The following is an 11705-nucleotide window of genomic DNA, read 5'->3' as shown; positions in this document are numbered from 1 at the left end:
GCTTTTGCTGCTCATCATCTCCATAAAAAAAGCCATGCCAGTTTTTAGTTACTCAACTGTTTCCTATTTTAGCTTAGGGGTAATGTGATATGTTCTTTTCAGTAAGACATAATAGAAATGAGTTATTTTTGCAGTTTTGCCTCATAATGAGGTATACACACATTTTACCCTCTTTGCACTATGCTCCTACATCACACTGATGTCAAATATGACCTCAAGTACCAGTCATCTGCTAGGTTCTAATGAGAACAAACGTGAAGGTTTGAATCCAGTTATCAATCCATTATATTTCTGCAACAAAATACTAGCCTGAAAACTTTACCTTACAAAAGACAGCCCTACTCACTACTAGGCTGTTTCTTAATGCTTTGCATGATCCTTCCAAGTCCAAACACCACCTCCGCTGTATATGGTCCTTGAAGTCAAAGATGTCCGTAAACACTTGTTTATGCTCAAGAACTCAACACCTGCTCAAATCATGAGAAGCTCATTGTTCAGTTCAACAGCAGGGAAGACTGAAGGTGGGCTCAAATGCTGTAGTGTTTGTCTCAGCTGCCAAAGCAAATGACACTAATGAATAGGAGAGCATAGTATGGCCACAGCAAAACACAAATCTACCCATTTGAGTTCTAAAATATTTTATCCTGCACTATCAGTAATTATTCATATACAGTACTTTAATTGCAAGGTACTGCTGCAATACAAGTGGTAAAGAGACTAAAATTTACTAAAATTAAAAGCATATTCTAATATTTATGAAAGGACTAATCTTAAGTATGCAGGATATTTGATTTATAACGGAAAAGTAAGAACTGTATCATGACAACTACTACAGAATACCCCTTTAATAGTGCGTCTTTGAAGGAGAAGGCAGATATCATATCTATATGAAATGTGAGGACTGTTCAACAGGCTGCACTAAGCTGGCGAGTCCTTATTTCCCTTATTTCCTTCAGTAAGAAATCAATGACATAAAGAAACTATTTACATAGGCTGTGGATTTTTTTTGGTGTTAAGTCCACTGACATGTCCATGAAACAACATAGTACCTCATTCCCATCTGAAGCACTGCTCTACAAGGACATCGAATCAAGAGGGACACATTCCTGAGTATCATATTGTAAAGCAGAATCCAGAACTGCATTCATAGTCTATAGTGTTTGGGACCTATCTTATCCTCTCTTCCATTCTCCAGACCCCTAGCATTGAAGCATAAGGAAAACGTAATACAAAAAAGCCCCATAATAGTAAAAGGCTGAGGTCAGGATACACGACCAAATTGCTGCATCTCATGGAATTTCCGCAGGGCAGCCAGGCCACAATCACTGACTGTCCTTATGCTCTCAGTCCTTCACCAAAGCAAGGTCTAAAAGCCAAGTCATGACAGGTCTGTTTACACACACCAGCATAAGCATGTATCCCACATGCATAGGTGCACATAGTACTGCAATTAAATTTTTACTAAAAGCCTCCCACAATCATATTCCAGCAATATTGCCAGTGTAAGTGGCTTTTCTAAGAGATTCTGGTGTGCGTATTTCATACCATTGAAACAGAGAAACATACTACAAGATTGTCCTACTTGAACACTCCAGGATGTTCACACAGCAATGAATGATGCACCTTAAATAAACCACAAGAACTCTCCAACTTATTTGGGCATTAGGCTATTACAGTGCTAAAAAGTGACATGACTCCAGCAGTAAGAAGACAGAGTTTCAAATTTCCAAACCAGTTCTCCTGTTTTAATATAGTTTTAATGAACACCAGTCCAAGAGATCACTTGATAGTATGAGGTACATTCCTTGACCACATATGGCTGTGCTTAAGGAAAAGGACAAACATATACTTAAATTAAATAGTGTAATTTAATTTAGTAGCAGTTTAATTATCATTAAGTTAAAAAAAGTTATAATTAACTATTAACGTTAATGACTTGAGACCTTTCAGAAAGCATGAATCCAAAAGGAAATATCCAGCAGGTGGTCACAGACTTGTAGTTTTTCCACCAGCACTGCCACCTGCATCAGTCTCTTAAAGGACTATTTGTTCAACAAAGAAATTGGTCTACAGTCTGTAACAGGAGTCTTGGATCCGCTACTTTGCATGGTCTTCTAACAGATACACAATTAACTCATAGGTGGACAACACAATGGCTGTGTTTGGTATCTGCCGGATGAGTTGGGCAAAGAGTCCTCTATAGAAGGCGAGATAGCCTTCTTCACGTGCTACCAGACGTGCTGTCTGAATGAAAGTCTTGTATTTTGTGCCTTCTTCTCGCAGCCGTGTCCGTATGACCTCTGCAAAAAAGTAAAACAGAGCGCAAAGTTAATAAGACTTAAACCTTCCCATTAAGAAACATGCCATTACCAGGAAAGAGTATACAAAACCCAGGGACATGAAAACCTTGCTGTACCACTTGCCCGCCAGTACTTTCAGCCATGGAATCCTGCACACATTGCCCTTCAGACAAGAAGCAAAGTTAAAGATGAGTTCCCTTTCATGTGGAATAAATGGATTACTTGCTCATTCAAGCTACTACAGAACTAAATGCTTCACTGACGCTCACATAATCAATATTGCTCTTTCTATATAACCATGATAACATTCACATCTAACCAAAAAGAGTTAACACTGTTCAGCCACAAGTGTTTCCCACCACTTGATCACAGAATCCCAAAGGCTGTGGATACTCAGCTAGATGAGGCTACTAGCGAGAACAGAAGCATTAGGCAATTTCTTTTTGGCATTTTTTGAAATGTTTTTAAACCAGGAAGTCCCAATCACCAACTATGTGGCTAACTAGGAATGGTGGGACCAGTACTGAAAATGCCAAAACATACGCACATGCCACAGTAACATGCATTTGGCCATTCAAACAACTAAGAATTTTACAGCCCTAAACCCTATCATTTGTCTTGGATTACAGGCAACAGCTGTTCTACTGCAGTCGTAAATGGAAAAGTTAACATACCATGTGGATAAGCAATACAAGAGGCACAGCCCTTGGAAACAGCAGCAGCAAACATCAGTCCGAAGAAGTTTGTTGAGTTCCTTTCGGTCCCATTAGGAGGAGAAGGGGGCAGTTGGACCTCCTTTAAGTGCTTTTTTAAACTTTCATAAATAGCGAAGCAGATAATGGTCTCAGAAATCCCAGCATAGGAGGCGGTCAGGCCCCTATAAAAGCCACGGATACCTTCTGTCTGGTAAACGTATCTAGCACACTGCAAAGCATTCATTGGTTTTGAGCCCCTGACTCTAAAAAACAAACAGAACAGAGCATATAATGAGCCCAGAAAAAGAATTAATATTAAAAAAACCTCATGGCTTTCAACAGTTTTTATAACTACAGAAATGGTTCTCTGCTAAGTTTTACTTCAAAAACCTTCTAGGAAGGCTGCGTAGAGCAGGACTATCATGCTAAGAGTGCACACTTGGCTTTGCTAATTCACTAATAGATACTCGTAATAATTCTTTCAGCTCAAGTTCTATCCAGTCCATCACAGTTCACCAGGGCTTTAGAAGACAATAAGCATTGAAGAAACACTGCTTTGTGTTAAACTAGTAATTCCATTTAAAGCCATCTTCAGCAGGCCAAGAGACAAAGGTCTGCTACATGAGAAATGATACTTCATTTTAAGAGGCAGCACTCAGTTCAAAGGTGCCACCCTGTGAAGTGCTGGAATTAAGTCTTATAAATTATTTGTAAGTTGTGGTGCCTTAAAAGATCCTTCTTATCTGACCTAAAATGTCCTTGCAGGAAGGAATTTCCATTCTAAGCAGTCACTTTATTAGCAGAGTCCCTCATTGCTTGGATATCCACCAGTGACTGTGAATCGCTCAACTAAAAGATATTACTGTCAAATTCCCTCTCTGCCTTCAGGAGGCATGGTTAACGGTAATACAATGCTGAAGGAAGCAAAAGAATATTAAACCACTGCAACAGATTCTTGTTGCCTCTAGAATGTTTTATGAAACTAATGTGGCTTCATTATAATTTAAAAACCCTTTCTGTTTACAGCTACCTAGCTGTGTATCAGTAACCTTGGTTTGTTGCAGTAACACACACATCTGTAGGATCTAGGATCAGTACAAGTGATGTTGCCAGATGGGACACAGACTGCAACCTCATGCTCAGCCTCCCACATGAGCTCTTCTGACCATAGCCTCTATTATTGCTCTATCAAAGCATTTCAGTCCTTGATATATTTATCCTCAACATCAACCCCTGAAGTACAGAAGATTCTCTAAGCAGGAATCTGAGAGAAAATTAATGCTATGCCGAACTTTATTAAGATTTAGAGTGAAACCAGAAACTGAACCTAACTCAGCACTCGAGGCAACTTCCACATCCTTCTCAATAGTAACTGCGCATCAGACTGAAGTAGGACACACAGAACCTTAACCTTTAGTCTGACCAGGCAGAAGCATGGTGGCTTGAAAGGTGCAATCGAGAGTCAGGGAAACAACCGGGCAAGATCTATCAAAGCACAAAGAGCCATGAGTAAAAACGTGAAAGTTCAGTTTTCCAGAGGCTCCCTTAGCCACTCAGTGGCATCCAATCTCCCTCAATCAGTTACTTACTTCCGTTCCAGTTGCATTCTGGTTTTCACCATCCATATAGGATTCATCAGGGAATTTGTGATAAAGGCTGAAAAAGAGAAAAGAAAATTAAAAGTATAGCTGAATCCAGGCCGGTGTATTGCCATGACAAACATGAACTCTGTGCAGTGAGACAGTTCTAGTACCACCTCTATCTAGAGGTTTCAAAAGACATGCAGATGTATAGCTTACAATCTCTCTCTTGCGAGAGAACCATCTCATGTTAAACTTCAGGAGGCGTTGACCAATGGCCTTGGAATTTCTTAAAGGATTCTTCCTTTCTGCACCTATTTTAATATGTACTTCATGTTCCTAAAGACTGCTGTAGACAAGGTCTCTTACTTACTGACTGGGTTTTAGAATAATAGGTAGAAGGAAATGTGGGGAAAACACACATGTATTAGTCTTTTTTTTTCCCCAAGGCTCTAGGTGGTGCCATTGAGCCATCTCATTAACAGAATCCACCCATAATTAAGGGGTTAGTTTGGGAAAGATTATTTTTGGTGATCACTCTGGTGACTGATGCTTGAACTAGTGGTGCTCTTCGGCCGTATTTTTTCTACAAGAACAAACTATTTTCCCCATGCTGCTAGGAAAAATACAACATCCAAAAACAATTTGGCTAAAACAATATCAAAAGTTTGCTGATGTCTACTAATATCTTTTTTCTTACATTCAGAGACATTCCCATAGCATTCCACTTGGAAAAAAGTTCATCCCAAGTTAGTAAACAACAATCTAGAAATATTTCGAAGTGTTGAACAGGAAAACAGTTCCTCTGTAGACAAGGTAAGTTAGGAGCTAGCAAACTCCTGTTTTCTGCCATATACAACCTCAAACTAAGTGTACATTTTCAGAACGTGCCACGTACTGACCTCTGTACTCATTAATACACCACAATTATCCAGAGCTGTCAACTAAGACTGGTGTGTTAGCCTAGGTCCCATACAGACAGACTGAAAGGCCAGTCTCCGTCTTACGATTAATTCTACTCGTCTCCTAACTATTGAGAAGGATAGAGGTAGTCTTGTACCAACAACAGCTTAGAATAAATACTTTAAAGAATTAAGGTGCATCTAAGAGCCACACAGATACCAATGCATGTATTGCCTGCTATTGGCGAGGTGCTGGACACTGAAGTATTGCTGCAGACCATACAGAAGATGAATTACAAATACATACCTGCAGAACCTGCAGAACAGATGTGCACAATGTTGCTGTTGGGCACAAAAATGCCATTAAATCGGTCTTTGGCTTTGGAGTAGCATGCAAAATAGACAGCTCTGGGAGAGGGGAAAAAAGAAAAAAAGAAAAAAAAAGGAGAAGAAAAGCAATATACTACACACAGCGTCAAATTAGACACATCACTGTTCTTCCCTCCGCCCTGTGAAAAACAAGACTTTCTCTCCAAAGAGGCCTCCACATAACTACTTCCATCTACAAGGACACGGGATTGTTTTTTTTTTTTAATCCTTACACTACATTGCCACTATCTGACTTGACACCCACAGGGTAGAATTATTATACTTTCACACCAAGTCTGAGATGGCAGGCAACATGGTCTTGCAGACAAAGCAAGTTAGATTGGATACCTACACCAGCTCTGGCATTAAACACACTTTGTGAACTTGGGAATGTCACTTTCCCACCTGGAGCCTATGTTTTCCATAAATTTGTTCAGCACTGTAACTGCATTAGCAGCACTTCATGCTTTAAACACTTAACCCTGGACTGAAATGAAAAAGTTTTACACACCTCAAATCCCTATATAATGCATAGGAATAGAGGAAGCTCAGCTGATCTGCAACAGTCAACATGATATGAGTAAGAAGCTGCTTGAACCAAGTATGTTCAGATCACAGCTCCTTGAAGTGAACTGCTAAAAAAAGGTGGATATCAGTGGCTACAATTTGAGAATTTCCATAAAGTAACTTATTCCAATCTTATGGAAGAATATGAAGGAACACAAAAGACAGCATGAGCGAGCTGCATGAAAAAGCAGGCAGTCTTGGATTCAGATCCCTGCTGCAAAGATTACCTGTACAGAAATAGGATTCCCTGCTTCCAGGGGGAACATCCTACCTACTAGGCAAGAGGCCAGAGAGGGAGTACGCTGCTCTTCAAGTTTTTTTTTAACTGGTTCAATTTCAGGCAGAGAACATCTGCCAATTTCCCGATTGCTATCAAGTTTTAACATTTGGTAGGCACAAAGAAATTCAGCCCTGCCAAGAATGGGACAGTCATAGGTACACGTGAAAAACATTTAGGTGCCTGTAAGACTTCCAAATACAAACAAACTTTGTAGCTACTTTTGCTGTTGCTGTTCAAAAAAAAAAAAAAAAAAAAAGGGGGGGGGGGACACACACAACACACACCTCTTCGGGGTTATGTGGCAGTAAGTCCTTCCCCCTCAGCTGCAGTTTTTCATTTGAGAAGAATTGAGGCAATCAAGGACCAGATAGGTACTCCTCTCCCCTGGCATCTAGCTCCTACTCAGCGTTTGGCAAGCACTTCTATTCGCAGGGAAGTAGCAGATCATGTTAGAAAAATGCAAATATTAATCCTACAGATTTTTCTGCACTACTTTCTCTTGTTTTCTCAAGCACATGATAAGTGGCTCTTGCAGTGACTTGGAATTTAAGTGCCTTATTTAATCTGCACTTTCCAGCATTATACAAGCGTAAAGCAGATTTTTAGAAGTATTTCTTGGTATGTGCACTGTGCAGTATACATGCACAAATCTCAGTTTACAGATGGGATAACTTCATGACCTATTCTTTTGAATCACGAATGCACTGCAACATTTGGGTTAGTACCTTAAATGTGTCTTTTAGCAATAGTTTAACTATTTACCTTGATGGTGCAACTCCAACCAAGTTTGGACCCAGCCCTCGGAAGAGTGACCTTGGTCCTTCTTTTTCCAGAATGGACCTTAAAATAAAAACAAACAGGGAAAAAAAAAGATAGTATTTGGGTTAAAAGTTATGCTTCTCGTTCTGCCAGACAGTAAGTCAAAAGAACTGTACAAAAGCAATGAGTATTAATTGTGAAGCTGTTAGCTTTTAAGCTACAGAATATTGAAAATTAGCAGTATTATACACAACTGAATAAAAGCCACTATACCATAAAAATGCAGTGCACTACAGACAAATGTGTGTCATATGGCACATGAAAGCTGTCAGGAATGAATTAAAGTTTCATGGAGCATCCAGTGATAGTTGACTCTGATGAACAAAGAATATTTTTGGCATTCTCTTATCTAAGCAATTCAGGAGTTTGCTTCCTGTATAGAGACATAAAAAAACAGAAATCCTTTTCCCTTTCACAATTACCTAGCGATGTGTTTTTTCCCCAGAGTGAAAGTTGAATGTGGCAACCGTACTACAAGCTATGTCTCCCCAGGTAGTTCAGGGATACCTGGTTTTGAGGGCATTCAAAAGAGTTCACATTATCTTTCCCATGTAAACTCCAACTACAGAGGTACTGCTGTGCATCACTGTCAGGACTGGACTTCATAATCAGGTCTAAAGCAGGAAGATCACCAAATGACGCTTTCCTGCAGTTCTGCAATTGCTACAGCCCAGGTTTCCAAAGCCCTTTCCACCCATCTTCCCTCACACCTTAGAAGGCATGCTGGGCTAGGACTTCTCTGAAGAACATAAACTGTTTGGACAGCTTCCCCAGAGCTGCCAAGTTCTGTACAATACCTTGCTGAAGTGCCTCATTAAAAAAGACTTATCTTACAAGTTCCTTGCACTACTAACAGCAGACATATTTACAAGGACTAAAACAACAGCCAAACTCTAGTAAACAGCCAAGTATCTACCAGTGAAAGCCAGGTACAGTCACTGGGATTTCAGTGCACAATCTGCTAGACAGCAGCCCTCTTAACTGAACTCACCATGTGAAAACCATGCAAGAAAATCCAGGTAACACCGGGCTCCATGGGTAGTTCACATGCACCTGCTGGAACTGCCAATTTTTCAGAATTTGCTTTCTAGTCATTAGCACTGTTGAGAATATTCCCCACAGATTCCAAAACCAAGCTCATTAGACAGAATAAGATACAGGAGCTTCTGAAACACTTTTTCTGCAGCAGAGTTGAACTTTCTGTGTAAACTCCAGGGCTGAGTGTCTCCAAGGAGACAGATCCACCAACTACTTGTTCTTTGTCACTTAACAGTCACGACTGCGGATTCCAGCTGGGGTGACTCATCAGAATCTTAAATGGATTAGACAAAAACAGCCTGTCCTTCTGGAGTGCTTTCTATTCAGCAGCAGGCTTAACCTGCCCTCCTGAGTACCTACTTTCTTTCTATTTACAGCAGTTAAGGGGCTTTCATACTCAACACCTTTAACTCTTACAGAGCAATTTCATATGTAGGGCTCTAATGGCTGCTTCTTTAGCCATACAATTTTCCCACACCCAAGTCATATCCAGGATGCATGACCAGGATTGAGAAAGGGATGCAAGAGTAAAAGCAAGAGACCTAACTTCACTTCTTTCTTCATACATTTGTATTTTATCAGAAAGATCATGATCAATATCATTATCTGTTCTTCATAGATGCTGCCTGCAAGGGAATGACAGCATAAATATTTTGCTCTCACTTCTCAATCCTCTGAAGGAAGCAGGTTGAAAACCTGGTGATACGTGCAGCTAAGCAATTCCTGAAGTGAAAAGAAATCAAGATCACAGTCACCAAATTTAATGATCTTAATAAATATAAAGTTGACCCAATTTTAAACCATTTCCTCTCCCCCTAAAAAAAAAGACAACCCCAGAAAAAGATGGGTCAAGAGGATGAATTAAGAGCCTTGTGCCTTGAAGTTTTCACTTCCTTTAGTTACAGCTGCCTAAAGTCCAATGCTGCAAGGTGAAAAGACAGCAAGGGAAAGGAGATGAAAATCAAAGACAACTGGCACTACCTTACATTTTCAGTCACGAATTGCTCTAGACTCACCTCTGAATAGACAAAGAAATGTTTGGCAGGGGAAAGAAGCACTGTTTACAATAATACAGAAACTCAAGTCCCAGAACGACTCTAGCCAGATAGTTCTGCAGAGAATCTGAATTAGCACTGTACTGTTATATAACTGTGCAGCTTCTCCCCAGGCAATCTGCCAAGCGTGTTGGCCTTACATAAAATCATTCAACTTGCTTTGCTAGTCGTTATTTTCTTTGGCATTTCTGCTACTTGATCTAAACAGGACCTCTCTGCATCACCCTAGGGTGCCCAATGATCCAAATAAACTCAATCCATTTGCATAAGGTCTCAACCATAAGTTTTTGGTGCTTTGATATGAAATAAAGTAGTAGAGATTTGGACTTCAGAGTTGCTGGTAAAACCCTTCAGCAGCTGTAAGCTAGATGATTTCACATTTCCTCTTCTTTATGAATACACATCTGAAAAGGGAACAGCTGGAACATCATCTGCTGCAGACTGAACCACACAGAAAGCTTTTAATAGAGATCGTAATTAATACAGGTGTAGATAGGATTGATGCATAATAATAATTGGCAAAGACAGCATCTAATAGCGAACAAAGGAGAGCTCATTCCTTATAGCTGAGGAAAAGATAAAAGCTTCCAAGACCCCAATTAGACATTATGTTTTAGTGAGACTGCTTTTGCAAAATGTGTCCTTCTCCCACTCCCATAAGTTTCAGTTATAGATCATCCACTCAAGAATGCAGACAAGCATAACTTAAAATACACGGGAACACAGAATTCTGGAGGTCTTCTGGTTCAAACTTATGCTCAAAGCAGGGCCAGCTTCAAAGACAGATCAGGGGCTGACATGCATCACTAAGTGCAGAGAATCAGAAACCTTGTTACAATGCTGGTCCATTAAGGTGAAGGGAAAGCTATAGGCTCTCACTTTTATATGACGCTCCGAAGAGAGACCGCTTCAAGACAGGAATTAAAACTTCCCCCCATCAAACAGGTAAATAGCATGGGCAGCAATAGCAACACGTATCTCTACTAGCTACTCAAAGCAAACTGGGAGTGGCTCCAGGAAAAAGAAAAAGACAGCGTATATGGCTTATTCAGTCCTTCAATCATTTGCCAAGAACTGGCCCCAGCTAGTAAGGATTACCTGTTCCAATACTCAAAGGAGACAGTAAACATGACTATTCCCAATAAGAGACAAAGACAACTCTTCTCAGTGTTGAAAAAAGAGAAAAAGCCCTTTCCTCCAGAATATTTTTTGTGATAGTTCCCACAAGCTAAGGCATATCAAGAGTTTACAGTATGTCCTGTGTATTGATCCCTAGGAAGTCATAACTACCAAAAAGCCTAAATGTGAGGAGACAATTTAAAAATTACACCTCCAGACACTTATTCAATTCACTTCGGAAAGTTTCTAAGTGGTGGAAATGAATTGCTGTGGAAGTTCAAAGGAACACTCAGGAGTCTTGAACATGTAAGGTTTTTAAAAGAATAGTTTATCTTTCTGCTGCTGAAGGCAGAAGCCCAACTGACATGAATCCTTCCAGTGCAAGTCTGGAGCAAAATTTGCATTACATATTTGCACAGAGGAATTGAAACTCAGATCACTGGTGTCAAGCAACATTGAATGACAGGAGGAGCAGTACTCACTTGAGAACACTAAAGAGCCCAGGTGATACAGATGTTGGCCTGACCATTCCTTCACCACTGATGGTCCCCAGCTGGACTTGTGGGTAGTAGACAGCCCGGAAGGCTAGCTTTGAAGACTGGAGCCTAGTCTTTATTACCTCTAAGGGACATGTAAAGATGGCACCAACTGTTCCTCCGCATCTGTAAAATACAATTTAAACAGAAGACAGAGTCAGGAAAACATAGCTGCACAGATGTGTCAAATCACAGCATGGCATATAAATAAAATCTGAAGACTTGTCTCCAGTTGCTCCACATTGTGGACAAATTATTAGGAAGCAGGGCAGTTTTGGCATTAGGCAAGGGAGACTGTTCCCAAGCTCTGGGGGAGGGGAAGAGAAGGTTGAGAAACTGTTACAATGATTGTGTGTAGTGGTGAGATTGGTAAACACAAAGATGATACCCAGAACTAACAAAAATCCCTGACTGACCATCTGCTGGTTCCATGTTCTGCCAGGAC

The 11705-nt window shown here is 40.3% G+C and overlaps 1 protein-coding gene across 1 annotated transcript; it reads right to left on the bottom strand.

Moving 5' to 3' along the window:
* Positions 1-1723: 1723 nt before the first annotated feature.
* Positions 1724-11385, bottom strand: SLC25A33 (solute carrier family 25 (pyrimidine nucleotide carrier), member 33). Its single transcript, XM_009581234.1, has 6 exons — positions 11207-11385; positions 7456-7533; positions 5785-5885; positions 4585-4651; positions 2975-3258; positions 1724-2300 (listed from the first exon to the last, which is right to left on the bottom strand). Exons 1-6 carry the CDS (start codon positions 11251-11253, stop codon positions 2098-2100), a joined length of 780 nt encoding a protein of 259 aa, XP_009579529.1. The 5' UTR covers positions 11254-11385; the 3' UTR covers positions 1724-2097.
* Positions 11386-11705: the final 320 nt, after the last annotated feature.

Source organism: Fulmarus glacialis, unplaced genomic scaffold (assembly GCF_000690835.1).
Source record: "Fulmarus glacialis isolate BGI_N327 unplaced genomic scaffold, ASM69083v1 scaffold31007, whole genome shotgun sequence".
Taxonomy (NCBI): domain Eukaryota; kingdom Metazoa; phylum Chordata; class Aves; order Procellariiformes; family Procellariidae; genus Fulmarus; species Fulmarus glacialis.
The sequence above is the reverse complement of the archived record's forward strand: the minus strand, read 5'-3'. Positions and strand labels throughout refer to the sequence as shown.